Source organism: Phycomyces blakesleeanus, assembly GCF_001638985.1.
Source record: "Phycomyces blakesleeanus NRRL 1555(-) unplaced genomic scaffold PHYBLscaffold_22, whole genome shotgun sequence".
Classification (NCBI taxonomy): Eukaryota; Fungi; Mucoromycota; class Mucoromycetes; order Mucorales; family Phycomycetaceae; genus Phycomyces; species Phycomyces blakesleeanus.
Window position 1 is genome coordinate 63,183 of NW_017265155.1, and position 16,154 is coordinate 79,336.

The window sequence follows — 16,154 nt, forward strand, 5'->3', positions numbered from 1 at the left end:
GACAAAGCTCCTATTTATCAAATGGTGAAAGCTATTTGTGGATGGTATGTCATTTTATATATAATAGATTTGGTATGTTGTCAGGCAGTCTTGGCTTAATTAGGTTGCTCTTTCTTTCCCTTTGGCCTTGTCATTTTTTGGTTGACTTTTCCCTTTTGATGTACCGTTGTGACACTCTGTGCATACATGATGGTCTGTCCCAAGTTGTAGTTCTATACACTGACGATGGTAAGCATGTCCACACTGAAACACGACAATATCTTTTGGTCCTGGTTTGGTTACAGGTTCGTCTTCGTCTGATTCCATATCTATCGTGTCTTTTGTATCGTCTTTGGCCTCTTTAGATTCTTTGGATGATTCTTTCGGCTCTTTAGACTCTTTTGACTCTTTTGACCCTTCCCCTGGTTTTTCGGCTGCGGTATCCTCCTGGGTAACCTTGATTTCGCCCTCAAAACCCCACGCAAGTGGGCGTTGAAGTAAGGAAAGGTCAAGAATAGCAGCGCCACAAATCTCACACACTGCACGTCGTGGGCGCCATCCTCTCCCCTTTTTACGCACCATTTCTTGCACACCCTCATAGAGGTCTCGATCGAACAGTTGATTCGTCATCTTCAGTAATTTTCCTTCGTATTTGTAAGTGTCAAGCATACTCAACAAAATGTCACGGAAATCGGCAAAAGTTGTCTCTCCCCGTGTTTGAGAGCGGATGAGTCGTAGTAGTAGACGTGGTAATGATACCTGGGGTGATGTAGAGAGAAGTAAAGACGCAAGGATAGATTGTACGAATGATTTGAAGGATGACACTATGTGATTATGAAGTCCCTGGGGTATTGTGGCCGATGATGATTTTTTTATCGAATCAAGTGCACCGTAAATCTCAATAGATGCTTCTACATAGGCATCCAATAGTCTGAACCACAGTAATTCCACTTCGTCATTTTCTAATTGCGGTCTATCTGGCTCTTCTTCTGGGTCATCAATAGAGTTTTGATCCGGTTCATCGTTATCTAATTTGGATGAAACAACAGAGATACTGTCCCGGTCATCGTTAGAGGCAGCCACCTCTGTGGTATATGTTGACAGTGACATCCGGCTACTATTCTCGCACAAGAGAGTACCAACACGCAGCACACCGTTTAAACCTATTAAGCAGCTACTTATTGTACTTTGATCTTCAAACGTCCACAGACGGGGATTAGCGGGAATTCCTTCTGATGCTTTTCCGTCTTCAGGAGCGTGGTCTTTAATGATTTGTAGTATTGTTGTATTTTTTTCTTTTGCAACTTCTAGCATCGTATCCAGTGCGCCTTTGGTGTCTCCTTTCTTTTCCATAATCCACACGACAGCATCAATGATATTATACTCTTCGCAGCTCTTCAAAAGATTGTCCAGGTTCACATTGTCGCCTAGCTTTGTACTAAAGTAATCATACACACCAGAAGGATCAAACCGACACATGAGCTCAATATAACGCTCTTGGATAGCAGAGTCTACATTAGGTGTTCTATGCTGATAGACCATCCCAGAATCTCTTGTGTGTGAATCGCTGGTAGCCACCTTAGGTATGTGTTTCTTGTCATCTTCTGGCTCCAAAAGTCCACGTAGATACAAGAAAAGACGCTTGTCAGCTGTGGCATGATGTTCTTCTTCTTCCAGTTCTTGATCTTCCTCTAATAAGCGAATGGCTTTTGCATGCTCGTTATTAAAAAACTTTTCAATAATAAACGCAGTTTTTTGACCATCTATTTCCACAAATTGTGATATCCGAATCATTATAACACTTTTCACTTCGTTCTTTTGCTTGATGTTGAGGTTGGAGCGATTGCCCAAAAGTCCTTGTACGCATTCAAAGACCATATTTCTCCGTTCATCATCCTTCAGGTATGCCTCAACTAACTTTCCGTATTTTTTGTCACGTCGGTACACATTCGTGAGGACCTTCCAGAAACCCGCCTCCTCGTAAAGTGTTGACATGTGTTCCTCGTTGACAGGTGTATAAATATTAAGTAAATTCTGGACAGCTAGTTGTCGTTCTTCCCGTGTATCAGTGCTGGGCTCTTCTGCCAATCGAACCAAAATCTTGTTCAATGTTTTGGGAGGAAGTAAGATAAAGGTTGTGTATTTGTGAAGATTATTGGCTATAAACATGTAAAGCTGAACCAGATTATCACTAGAGGCATAGTCGTAGTTTGCTGGTGAATCTGAAGTGTGTCCTGATCCATGGGTTGTAGAGTCTGACCCTTTCACACTGAAAGATTGGACAGTTGATGTGGATATTGATTGTTTTGGTCTAGGTGGCGGCGGTGGAAGCCCGCTACCAGACAGCCCTCCTCCCATGACGTCCAACAATGTACTGACGATAATTTGTCGAGAGATAACTTTTCCTGGCAACTCATCCTCGAATGTCGAAGTTAAGATATCTTCTCCTCCATTGAGCCAAGGATCTTCAAACACAACCTCAAGTGCTTCTAGGAACTTTTTGGTGTTGAATCTAAGTAAGAGTCGCAAGTAAGGGTAGGTTGGCTCCGACATTTCTTCATCTTCCGTTGTTGTTAATACAAGTTTTCCACCAATACGCGGCCAAACAACGCATCTTCCAGAAAAAACAAAAGAATAAACAGCACTCTTTGCCTCTGTTGCTCGTGAGCCTATCATCTGAAGATCGTCTGGAAATGACCGGCCTCGCAAAACCGACTTGAGGTATTCGAATAGTTTTTCAGTATTTTGTCTCAAGTTATTTTCAGGAGAGGGGCGTGGCCAAACTCTACTCTCACCACTAGAAACACGGGATCGCTGCGCTGGATTGGCTTGTTCGATTGTGGCTGACTGGCTCTCAGTCCGTAAAACACGACGGATAACCTTGAGCATTTCTACCACAGGACTGACGTAGTCATTCATACTCTTGTTCCAGACGTACATCATAGCTTCATACAGACCCTCGCGATGACACATACTGACAATCTGGTCAATACTCAAACACTGAGGATTTACATGCCAAATTACTTGTTCAAGTTGACCAAGTAGTTTTTTCTCGCTGTAATGTTCTACCAAATCTTTCATAATAGAGGGTGGTATGTCTGGCATCTTGTCGTCTACAATATAGGGCGCTAATACTTCCAAGAAAACGCCTCTTACGCCCGATGCGGCAAAACGTTCGTACACTGTATCAAAAAGAAAATCGAGTTTTCCCATGCTTAAGCATGCTTTCATACACCCGTCTGCCAAATCATGAAAAAGAATCGAGTTTCCCCCCGCGATGTCATCCGTCATTCCTTCATAGGTGCGTTTGGAAGAGAAAGCGTAATTAAGAGAGGCCACCAAAAGCTCCATCAGCTTTTCACCAACAAGCTTCTTACGAGCCTGTTCGTCTTCGGGAAGTCCAACGACCGTCTGTATACGTTGCCCATTGTAAAATAAGGTTGCAAGTTCAATACCTTCAAGGAAATCACCTGCTTTTACAAGAGCGAGAATACGATCTGCCCAAGACAAGAGAGTGCCAACAAATATTTGGCGCAGTCCCTAAGATATTTGAGACAGGTTAGTGGTCTACATTTGTATTATTATTATTTCTTTAAAAATATACGTACCAAAAGGAACATTTTGCCTTTGTAACCTTTCAATGAGTGATAGTATGCCATTTCAATAGTTTTGTGAGTAACAATGGTGTTGTTTGTTCCAAGAGCTGGTTTCTGGATTTGTACTATGGTCTCACTGGCTACCTCCTTAAGCGGATTGTTAAACCAGTCGTGGTAGACTAGCTGCTTGTTCCGAATATTTGCTCTTTCTGTTTCTCTCATATTTTTTGGGTCAAACAAGATCATCTCTTCGTTGGGTGTAAATAAGACAAGGATCTACATTATTAATCAAAAGATTCATATAAGTATTATGTTAAAAGAAGATATTTATGCCTCTAAAAAGGAAGGAAAAGAAAAAGAAAAAAGCATGTACCTGTCTGTTTATCCACTGAAGCCCAACAATAGGATCTCCACATTCCCATTCTCCTAGCTTAATAAATTCAAGCTTATTGCCTTTCTTTGGCTTGTTTCCTATTGGATTTCTGTTTGCCCTGTTGCCATTCTGCTGCTTTGAGTCAGCAGCTTCTACTCCAACACGGATAATAAATAGGTGATACCCCCAAGAGAATGCAAGCATAGGATCCGTTGAAGGAAGAGAATCTTTAGATTTCTTGTCTTTTTTTTAAAAAAAAAAATTAGTGCCATTATTTCAAATGCGTGTTTGTTATTTCTATCCTACCTTGGGGTTCTCCTTCATCGTGCATCCCAGTTTTGGTTACTGGAAGCCAAGCAAGACAGCCAGAAAGACTGTCGGCGTGTTCTTTAGAGTTTATAGATTCTTCTCTTTCAGCCTCAAGAGATTTTAAGCCATCTTTATTTACTACTAAACCAGTAGAATGGAGATATTTTGGCTTCAGGAATTTGAATTGTGTTTGAGGTGTCGGCTTGAGACCTACGATAATCATCTACGTAGTTGTGATAATTTTAAGGGGTGGTTTTTTTAAAGAAAAAATTAGCATACATATTACATTATATGTTAATGGGTTTTTACTTTGTATGGGGTTAAGAGTGCGACCAATCCAAAACTCTCGGCCGGGTGTGGTATATGCCCGAGTGGAAGGGGTTGCATCCCAAATACCGTACTGGGTTTCTTTGGTTTGGGTATAACTGGTATATCATCACTAGGTGACCCATATTGTCTGCTTGATGCCGCGGAAGAATAAGCTGGGTCTGAAGAAAAGGATATATTCTGATATCTTCCCAATATCCGGGTTGTGTCTACCGCATTGACCATAACAACCTTGTAAAGTAAATGGTAGAAAGCCATTCCCTGGTCATCGGCCGAGACAATTTCCGACTTTTTGATACTAATGAATCCTATGTGAAGAATCGCAGCACCCTTTATATGACCTTCCTTCCTTAGAGGTGTTTGTTGTGGACCAACCGCATTTGAAGCCAATGCGCCAGCCAGTTGACTAGCCGGGAGGGGATCGATGGTTCGTACAGGATAAGCCGGCTTTTTAATATTCCAAACAATTATATAGCCTTGGCTGTATCCACAAGCAATCGTTGTATGGTCGGCTGATATGGCTAGTGAGGTAACAGATCCGACTTCTACAGCTACAAATATACATATAAATACACATGCACGCATACACACACACACACACACACAGAGAGAGAGAGAGATTAACTAGCCAACTTTCAAAATTCAGTCAATAATACGGCTTACCTCGTGCACTATCACCGAGAACACACTTCAGATTTTGAGAATAATCATATACAAACACTAGACTCCGGGTAGTTCCAATAGCTATCACACCACTAACCTTAAAAGATTGAAATACATTATATTGAGAATCAAACCCTCCCAGAATAAGAACACAGTCCCCAATCACTTACTGCAAGCACTGTCAGTAGACCACTATTTTTTCTAACAGAATCCGAGTACAGCTGTTCAGATATTTTTAGTAGTGGAGTCCACTTGAATGCTTCCCATGGTTCAACACTATCTTTACTCTCATTCTGTGGTGAGTCTGTACCATTCATAAGAACAGAAAGAGATAAAGAATGATCAGACTGAGTTCCAGCATCAGAGGATTGGTGAGATGTGGATGATTCGCCTGTAGAAGATCCGATGCGTCGGAAATTAGGGCTCGATGTTGTTCTGTTCTCTGAAAGCGAGAAATATGGGCTCGCTGAGGTACGACGTGGTGTTGCTGGTAAAGACGCAGATACGCTAGAGAACGAACCGACTGGTGCGGACGAATATGTTGAAGGAGACGCAGGGGTATTAGGTGATGTTCTGGAGATATCCGACGAAGAGTCCTTTGACACACAAGAAGATGAGACAAGCCTTTATATGAGACTCCCCCTGTTTCCACCTACAAAATGTATGCCGCTTCCGTCGGTTTCGAATATTTCTGAATCTTGGTACTCATCGCCGCTAGAGTCTGACTCATTGAGGATATTTTCTAGAGATAGATAATTGGCTAGAAGGGTAATATTTCACAAGTAGATTACAACTAGTCATTACTTTGATTACAAGCCAAAAAGAAAAAGAAGAAACGTTCCCTTTTTATAACTTACCTTTTTTTACAAACTCTTCGTAAAGACCGATTTCTTTGGCAATATCATCCAAAAGTTGTGTTACCTTTTGCTTTTTTTTCTCGCCAATATTCTGAGAATGGCGGCCATTTTTTGCAAGCGGGCCACCATGCAAATGGATAAACAAATCATCTTGAATTTTGTACAAAGAATCCAATCGTGCTCGAATTACTGTGTCAGACACAGAAGGCAGATCCAACTCTGGAATCCTCGAAGCATAAAACTTCTGCTCCAGTACAGTCAAGGATTCGACACCATTGATAAGACGTGTCTGGTAGGGAACGTCGTCAAGGAGTTTTGAGAGTGGATCTTGTTGAGCTCGAAAAAATGGCTTGGGTGACATCGGTTGAGTAAAAGAAGTTTGCATTGGTGTAGAAGGGCTTGGTAGAGGTACTGTAGGTTAGTAAAGCAGAATATATCGAAAGTCCAGTAGTCTACCTCGAAAAGTCACCCTTGCTGCTTGTCATTGAGCTATATGAATGTGTTCGACGATGACTCATAAACGTCTTCAGGTTAGCAAGATACTTGTCAGCCAGAGAGCGATCTTCGAGAGCAGCCCTTAGTTCATCGGGAAGTTCTGCCGTAGCTGCAGTAAGGTCAATGTCCATTTGGTTAAGCAGCTCCTCTTCATCCTCTGAACTTTCTTCCAAGACTTCTTTTAACAATGCATCGTAATTGTTCCGAAACTTGACGGTACTAGTGCTTGAACTTCTTTCCATGACAGGTGCTACAAGAAGATGAGGATTGACATTGCTGTCTGAATGATGTATAGGATTTGCTGTAAAGTCCGTTGTAATGACAGACGGGCTGGTCTTGGTCGTTTCTGTCGAAGCAGTATCATCCATTGGATTCATCGTGTACCGTGTAGATCAATAAAAGGTAATGTTCAAGATGAGCAGATGTTCATGCGTAGGGTTTTGGATAGAAACAGGCGCAACAATGGGGGTCACGCTAAAGTGGAAATCAGTCTGAACTTCCAAGGTTCGGTTCCGGGGCGCGTCCGAGTGAAAATAGACACACACAAACACACACAAACACAAAAATAGCCAAGCTAAGGTTAAAAAATTAATAAGGAGATCTATTAGAAGAAGGTCCGGCTAAAGACTCCAAGATATAATATATAAAATATAAAATAACAATGGTTTATAGGTGGAGTGTAGTTTTCCCCTTACTTTTCTACAGCGCGCTTTGTCCTTTTTCTCATTGATTCAGTTTCTCAGTTACCACAAAGGACACCCTATCACATGATCTTTATCTCACTTGGTGTAAGCCCCGCAAAACATATCACACTTACTGTTGATACTTGCTTATACAGTACTTGTTTGGTTTTATTTTCTTTTATTTCCTCCTTGATATTAAATATCTATCTTCTTTACTGAAATAACAAAGGAATATTTCATAGAAAAATTCTTGTTTTTTCTCATATTTTGACTCTATTGAAAATATGTAGATTATTTACTAGAACAAAATATGTAAAATTTCTTCTATACACTAAATCATATTGATTTTATTATTTATTTATTCAGGGCTATTGCCAATAATGAAACTTGTAAAAAGAAATATTAAAAGAAAACTAGATTATTATTATATTTGGTTTGTATTTTATAAAGGATGTTAATCATAGTACTGCTGGCGTTGGTCTATAAACGCTTTATAAAGAATGATAATGAACAAATTTAACCAACAACTGCTTGATCGGCAAAATCAGAGATATCATTATCAAAGCACTCAAATGATTTCACAAATACAATTTCGTTTTATACCTGATAGTACTTAATAATAAGGAATAATTTCAAAAGAAAAAAAAAACATGAATTGTATAAATAGTTATTATGTTGCCTTTATTATTTTATTTTATTTTTATCAAGAAAATATTCCAAGCATTTGATTTCAATATATCATAGCATAGCTCCTTACCCTACCTGATTTAATATGTATATCTTTATATATATATATATAAAGGTGTATGTATGTACAGTAATTGTTTTTATTGTGTAGTGTATTGCGCATATATTCGTTCATTTCTTTCTTGTTTCCTTTGTGATGTATGATGTACCAGAAAACCTCCATTCATCACCTTGAATACGCCACAGGTTTTGCTTTTCTTTGAACTTCTTTTTGAGTTCTGTGAGCATTACTGAATTTCTTTCTGGATCTTCGGGTTGTTGTACTTTTTGGAGTGAGAATGAAGCTACTCGGACGTCTTCTTGGAGTCTTTTTTGGCTTGATTGTAACGCTGCATCATTTGCCATCTCAAGCTCGTATCCTAGAGTGGATGGTGTGCGAGGTGATTGGCTGTTTTTATGAGACTCTTCGCGCTCTTCTTGAGCTACACGAAACAGCCTGTCGTTAAATGCACTCGAACCTCCATCCGATTTCCAAAAATCGTCTTCATCATCGTTTTCTTCAGACATCTTTGCCTCTTCAGGTAATCTTTCATCATCAATATCTATCGGTAGTTCTGGATCAGTTCTCTGGCGTTTATGAGCTGGAGAGGATATATTATCCTCTGGTAACACCCGCTTGTTGAGTTTGTCTTTATGGATCTCCTTCCAGAACCGATTGCTGACTCTCCGCCCACTGGGTGACCTGTAGATTGGCATGTACACATATATGTAAATTTTTAATACAAGAATAAGAACACAGATGAATAACTGAATAAATGAATACACATGTATATATAAATATATAAAAGTTCTATTGTGTATTTCTTCCTTTATAAGAAAAACTAGGAAAGTTGTACAAGCTTACACAATAATTCGAGCTGATTTTAGTCTGGCTTTAGGTATATCTTTCAAAAGACCAGCTGTCAGACCGTGAGGGGAACTTGGCTCTGAATGTTTTTCCCGAGCCTAGATTAATACAATAGTTTTAGATAAACGTTTTAATTCCTTTTTTCTTCTTGGAATTCTTAATTATTATTATTTTTATACATTTTTGTCTTGTTGAGATTTATCAGAAGCTTTACTTGTTTGAACGAAAGGTGCATTCTGTGAAGATACAGTTTGTACCGGAGGAGGAGGAGGTGGCGGTGGTGGTGATGGTGGTGGTGGTGGTTTCTGTGAGGGAAGGGCAGGAGAGGGTGTCGGAACCGAGGACGAGTGTGTTGCACTGATAGGTGAAGAATGAAATTGGCGATAAAACGAAGATGGTGTGTTATCCAATAGGTTTCGAGGGGATTCTGCCACTTCGCTGTATTTTTTGAGCTCATTTATAGGTAAAGCAAGTGAAGTTGATGGTGAACGACAGTAATGCTCTCTTGTATTTGCTCGCTGAAGAACTAGCTCGGATTCATATAACCTGTTTTCAGAAGATGGGAAAGGTGTTCTTGGGCTTTTGGCCAGCTCAGAAGTCTAAAAACGAAAGAAAGCGAAAAGAGAAAGTTCCAATAAACTTTAACATCTATTATCATATACAAATGTACACACGATCCAAGAATTATAGATGTATATGTAAGTATATTACCTGTAATAAAATATAATCCAAATTTTTTTGCAGCCGTTCGAGTCGTACGTTCTCTGCCATCAACATTTCAACAAGACGTGAGGCACGGTTATCTTCCTGTGGTGGTTGCGGTGTTTGGTGTTCAATCGAGCGAGAATCAAAAGAAAAGCTACTTTTTTTACTATGATCGATTGACTTCTCGAGTTGGTTATCATCTGAATCTTGTCGTGTGTGATTTATACTTGTAGGTTCTGATATTTTTTGTGGAGGAATACTGAATGTATTGTTGTAAAAGGAAGTTTCTTCATTAAATATATTTCTCGATGAAAAATTGTGGTCTTCTTCTACCGCGAGTGGAGTCTGTGTACCTACTCCCGATTGTAGTGTTAATCCTGTTTAATTTTGATCTACTTGGAGGAGCTAATGATTACGCACCAATGTCTTGTTTGATTGAATCCCTCACTGAATGTCTTTCCATAATTGGTGTCAAGAATGTGTGATTTTTATGCTCATTCAAGATCTGATCAGCATCCAAAGTTGATTTTGATGTACGCTTTGTAATAGTTTTAAGAGTTTTCTGAGACTAATATAGTTATATACATATACATATATTTTTTGGAGCTTTAGTTAAAAGAAAACAATACTACTACTACTATGTATTTTTTTTCTTTGGCATTTCTGTTTTTGTGAATGCTCTTACTCTCTCCTTTGGAATTGGGCTTATGCCTGTGAGCTCTGAAAAAGTTTCGTATATGCGACCAAGTTCTTTATTTCCTTTTTCACGAAAATCATTTAAAGTACTTGACAGGTATCGCCTAATTGGTGAAGGTGCTGGAGAAGTGGTGATCTGTCGGAATCGTTGATTGACTGGAGTCTTTAATGTCTCTTTGTCAGAAGAATAGTCTAATGACCTTTGTGGTGTGTTCATTTGCTTTTAAGAAAACACAAGTGTGTGTATTGTGGGAAGGTACGAACAGCAACAACAAAAAACAGCACAACAAAAACAACTTTAGAAAAAAAAATGAAATTAAATAAAATTAAATAATATATTAATGTGTTTTTTTGTTTTTTGTTTTCAGTGCTTTGCCTTGTAGCCGACCAATAAATACAAAAAAAAATGTGCTTAATTTGAAAAATTATATTTTCAAATTAGTGATATTTGCGCTCTAAATAATGATCTACGCTTTAGATATCCAATAAAAATGGTATATTTTCTAATTACCGTGACGACTTTGATAATGGGTGCGTGATTTTTTTTTCGATTAAAATAAGAATAGAAAAAGACATCAAGAATGTAAAGATTTACTATGTAAGAAATTGTGATTTGTGAATCTTAATTTATTAATATTCTTTTTTTTTCTGTTTCTTGATTTTTTTTCTTAAAAGAAAGTAAGTTATATACATATGCACATTGACGTCTTGTTATATACAATACGAAGCAGCGTGGCTTGATATGTCGTGACGTAAGCAACTAAACATTGTATACCAAGCTTCGAAAGGGGGTTTCAAATTAAAGTCTAAAAAAAACATATATTTTTCTGTCTTGTGAAAGTTTAAATTGATTATAGAAGATCGAATTAAAAGAAAGAAAAACTTATCTCAAGTCTTGATACTTTTTTTTAAAAAAAAATTGTATTTATATTTTATGTTGCTCTTTCAAGGACCTTATACCCTTTAACATAATATATATATATGTGTGTGTGTGTGTATATTTGTGAAAATGGAGACCAAATAACTGTTCTTGTTAGCCAGATATTGATCTGATTTAAATCATGAAAGATTAAAAGGTAAAATACTTATTGAATTCCAGTCTGAAACTACTTTATTTGGATCATTTGTGGAGTACATGTGTTATCTTACCACAGCTGTTGAATTTGTATGCTAAAAGCCATATGCTAATAAAAGACTCATTAATAGTTATTAAGCCTGGTAGTGGTAAACATTGTCATATCTTCAAAAACGCAAGTTTAATATGAGGTATACAAATCAACTTATGAATAGCGAATTATTCTATTGAGATTAATACCTTTCTAACTAGTAAAGTCTAATGGAATGACCCTTTTATGTTTTCGTGACCAAATTTAATCTTTACCGAGAAAAAAGCTCTTTACTACTGATTTTTGGGAATTAAATTGTATACAACTGTCAAAGATACTTAAAGAATAAATGAATGACAGTCGATAGCCAACCTCTACAGAAAATATCGATTTAAATAATAGTTCATATTTCGCTATTAACGTGTGTTGTCTTGAAACATCTTACATTATAATCTTATTAAAAAAGAAAGCAATTAGCGATCATACGAATAATAAAAATGAGGTTCATCGACTGAATTAAAGATACTGAATTGATCTGGACAAAGTTAATGTTAGTTGCTTTTAGCTATTTTGATTATAGAGATCGACATGATAAACCAGATAATTATATTCACTTCTTTAGAAAATAATTACATTAAATTAAACATTGGAAAAAGATAACTTGTGGACAAAGTGAATAACTGCTTTGGCTGTAGTCTATTGACTTGAAGCAGTACCTTGTAACTGGGCTGATTTTTTTGTACGCAATTGAATGATGAGATAGAATCGAGACTTGGATATGTAAGCATGTAATAATAGACTATGTAACACGATAACAAGGTGTCTTAAAGTATAACCCAAGTCCTGGGGTTTAAATCAAAATATTCTGGGCCTGTAGAAAATTGTTTACCTTGAACCCCAGGGAATTATTCACGAATGGCGATACTCTTACTTCAATTTGCTAATAAAAACATTCATCTGATGTCAATAGGAGTCAGAAGTATAAGCTTTATTTTATACCAGAAGCCTGGTGAGAAAAAAGAAAGGTATATATATATATATAGTTTCTTAAATATGAGTTAGAAACAGTAGCACAGCAGGATCAGAAGCATTCTGCCACAATAAGAATGCATCTTTCTTTGTTATACAAAAAGGAAGCCACCCGCTCCCAGACACAACATGACGTAGGCGATACAACCATGTACAATTAAAAATACATACAATTATTCGCTATTAGACCATAAACGCCTACTAAAATCAACTATCTTATTCTTTTTTGTTATTCTTTTATCCCGATTATATATATGTGTGTGTACAACGAGGTGAATGCAAGACATTTGTACCTTTTACTTTTAGTATTTGACTTTGTGTCGACTTTGTAAGCTATGAAGTTAAACATATTGCTTACATGTAGCATTCTTACCTTGAACTCGGGAATATGAAGTGTCCCCTTTAAAGAAAATGTCGACACACAATACAATACTTCTTTAATAAACTATTTTTTAGCACTCTTTATATACTTCGTCACGCCGATAAGAGCGAAAGAGTTTTCTCGGAGATGCAAAAACAGAAAAAAATATATAGTATATTTTTTTTTGGGTATATGAGACTGTAGTACACCGTCCTTGAATACACTGCTATTTGCTGTAAAAAATATATAGAATATAAAGTATAAAAACGAACGTGGATTTAATTACACACAATGTTCACAGTTATTGTATTTTTTGCTTTCTTTTCTTTTAAGAGCAATAGAGGAAATCATTAAGAAAACCAACATAGAACATATTGTCTTTTGAGATAAAATGTAGAAATTCGATCACTTTACAAAAAACCAAAAAAAAAAGTCAACCACGCACATTGTTTTTTTATTATTAATTTGATACAACTTTGCAAGACAAAACCTATTTGGACACTCTAAATATAGAGTTTCCTTTTATTCTAACTAATCCTAACCATACCTGTGTTTGTCTGTCGCGTTCTTCTTTCTTCCGTGTACCGAGTATTCTCTCGTCTCCACCCGAAATTTCGTACGAGCCACATTTGATTTATATTTATATATTTCTTAAATCCAGTATACATTAATATATATATATATATACACGTATTTGGCTCATAAGATAATCGAGAAAAAAAAGTAGAATTTTAGCAAAGAAAATAGATATTCTAAATAATGTCATTAACCTATACCGCAGCAATATTCTTTGCTATATCTTTTAGGGTTATCCATACGTTCACACTCGCCAGGTTTCAAGTGCATTAATACACGTATTAGCAACGGAGCTATGGTTCGGGATATACGGAGTTTATGCAAGCCGTGTTAAGAATTTACAACAGTACTAACAACAACAACAACACTAGCACCGGCACCAGTACCAGCGGTAACAGTAACAGCAGTAACAACAAAGTATTTTTTGGTTCTTGTACACCTTTAGCCTGCATGGTTACAGTTTAACCTTAGATTTTACCATTCAATAAAGAGCCTCTTCCTCGATTAAGAAAATAAACTTACTCCATAATACGTCGTTTATTTCCAATACATAAAGAGTAAATAAAGATAGCTTTAACCAACTCCAAGAATTATAAGAATCGCGTAGGGCTTTAGTACATAAATTTAATACATTTATTTATATATATATATACATTTATATAATATATATTTGTGTGTCTATAATGATAGGTATATTTTCTCTGCTAGTATTTTATACACCTATACTTGCCCTATATTATTTATAATAAAATAGTATATGTGCAAAATTTTATTCTCGTTGTTTACAAGCAATATATAAATATATAAAATATTTTCTCTAAAGCTTAAAAATCAAAACCGAGCAAGTAAAATGCAGTAATAATCGAAAGAATGATTGACTTGAGTACCATACAGATGTGTACAAACCAAATCGCAAATCGAATATTTTTATTTTTATTTTTTTTTGGTTCTTCTAAACAATCTATACACGTAAAATATATATATAGTTTGTACATGCATGTCATTATCTTATTTTTCTCCACGGAAAATGACTTATCCGAAACTACTCTTTTGATTTCAATAACAACAACCAAAAATAATAATAATATACTTGTCCTTTGAAACACTAGTACCTAGTTGGTGGAAGTACTAGCTCCTTATTATTGACATTAGTCATAATTAAAATATGGTGTTTTATTGGCTTAAAACAAAAATGGAATTTTATTGACATTTAACTTTTAAAACATATTGTTCCTGAGTAAATATTAGGTATTTAAATCCCAGACAAACACTAGTTTATGTATTAAACTACTTATTATCTTAGATTGTACATCCAAGTATATAATTTTCATATTCATTTTTTGAAACAATAAATGTTATATAAAGAAATTGACATATTTTTCAATAAGAAAAATAAAAACAAAGAAAAAAGATATAAAAAAAGATGACTAGAACTATCATTTCTTGAAATAGGCTTTGTGTGATTCTGGCATATCCATTTTTTTTTGTTTTTTTTATTGTGCGTGTACAGATACAAAGTTCATTGGTTTACTTGGTAAATGTATATAATAAAATATATATATTTCACAAGATGGTACTACAGAAAAATAGAAGTCAATATTGAATGTTCTAGACCACTTGATATTTTGCTTTATTTACTTAATTTGTTGTTGTTGTATGGAATACTGTTAATGATAAAAGGTTGATATTTTTTTTTGCATAAAACAAAAGTAAAAAAATAAAAAAATACCTTAATTTGTTTGATTTGTTAGCCTTTCTAATACATACATATGTACATCATATAATCAATACATGATCTTATTAGGCAAAAAAATATATCTGACAGGACCAAAAAAAGAAAATGTGCATATTAAAGATTCCAAACAAGGTATTGGTTCTATAATGGAAATGCTTGTGATTTACACTGAAATAGCAAGATTATCCAATGTCAAATTTCTTTTTTTTTCTGGAAGAAATCAACAGAGAGCAAAGACACGCTTTATAAGAAGATCATCTTTATGACAGTAGATATATGACTTATGATATTTGATTCTTTGTGAGATATTAGAATGTACCCTAGATCAGCCAAATGTATATGAAGATCTTTAGAACACTTGTATAGAAACTAATATGTGCCTCAAAAGATACGAACATTAATCATTCAGTTTGTTCGACTAGTATCTCTTGGGGTTTAGCAGAACAAATTGTTATCATTATTTTTACTTCTTTTTAAAAATTATTAAATATACACATTGTGATAAAGGGGCTCGTTTTTTTTGTGGTATACGTTTATATATACATATTGTGTTCATAGTTATTATGTTTTTTTTTAATGCAAGAATATATTATATATTTCAACAATAATTACTAAGAACAATGCATAATATTCTTTGCTGTGATTTTGTCCTTATTCATTTCGACTACATATATATATATATATATATATATGTATGTATATATATATTTTGCTGTTCTCTTTCTACTCTGTGGATAAATTAATAATAAATGGGATTGTTGGAATTAAACATAAATGATAAATGGATAATTTTCTGGGGGAGGGTCTTTTTTTGTTGGTCTTTTTTTTTGTCTTGATAAAACACTACAAAATATGAATATATGAATATACACACACACACACACATATATATATATATGTGTGTGTGTGCTGATACATACATACATATACATATACATATATATATATATATATATACATATACACACACATGTATGTATATATATAATATATATATCCTGCAAACAAACAAGCAAAAAAAGCAAAGAAAAAGAAAGAAAGAAAAAAGACCTATGGGTTGTCTAGCTCTT

General features: G+C 35.6%; 3 protein-coding genes across 3 annotated transcripts; all 3 read right to left on the reverse strand.

Moving 5' to 3' along the window:
* Positions 1-492: 492 nt before the first annotated feature.
* PHYBLDRAFT_85972 (hypothetical protein) lies at positions 493-5,768 on the reverse strand (the record flags this gene model as incomplete). The annotated part of the gene is made up of 12 exons (XM_018443631.1): positions 493-941; positions 1,035-1,529; positions 1,620-2,192; positions 2,319-2,807; positions 2,853-3,519; positions 3,588-3,851; positions 3,949-4,175; positions 4,255-4,335; positions 4,405-4,480; positions 4,567-5,135; positions 5,248-5,344; positions 5,418-5,768. Coding segments are annotated over 12 exons (4,338 nt in total), but the record flags the coding sequence as incomplete, so codon positions are not given.
* A 4,225-nt stretch (positions 5,769-9,993) lies between these two features.
* PHYBLDRAFT_66899 (hypothetical protein) lies at positions 9,994-10,494 on the reverse strand (the record flags this gene model as incomplete). The annotated part of the gene is made up of 2 exons (XM_018441703.1): positions 9,994-10,149; positions 10,267-10,494. 2 exons carry the CDS (start codon positions 10,492-10,494, stop codon positions 9,994-9,996), a joined length of 384 nt encoding a protein of 127 aa, XP_018287171.1.
* Positions 10,495-11,209: 715 nt separating this feature from the next.
* On the reverse strand, positions 11,210-14,505 carry PHYBLDRAFT_172385 (hypothetical protein; the record flags this gene model as incomplete). Its single annotated transcript, XM_018436789.1, has 11 exons — positions 11,210-11,238; positions 11,427-11,461; positions 11,829-11,836; positions 12,273-12,323; positions 12,713-12,745; positions 12,786-12,812; positions 12,981-13,006; positions 13,544-13,642; positions 13,872-13,958; positions 14,076-14,080; positions 14,462-14,505. 11 exons carry the CDS (start codon positions 14,503-14,505, stop codon positions 11,210-11,212), a joined length of 444 nt encoding a protein of 147 aa, XP_018287172.1.
* Between the last annotated feature and the right edge of the window lie 1,649 nt (positions 14,506-16,154).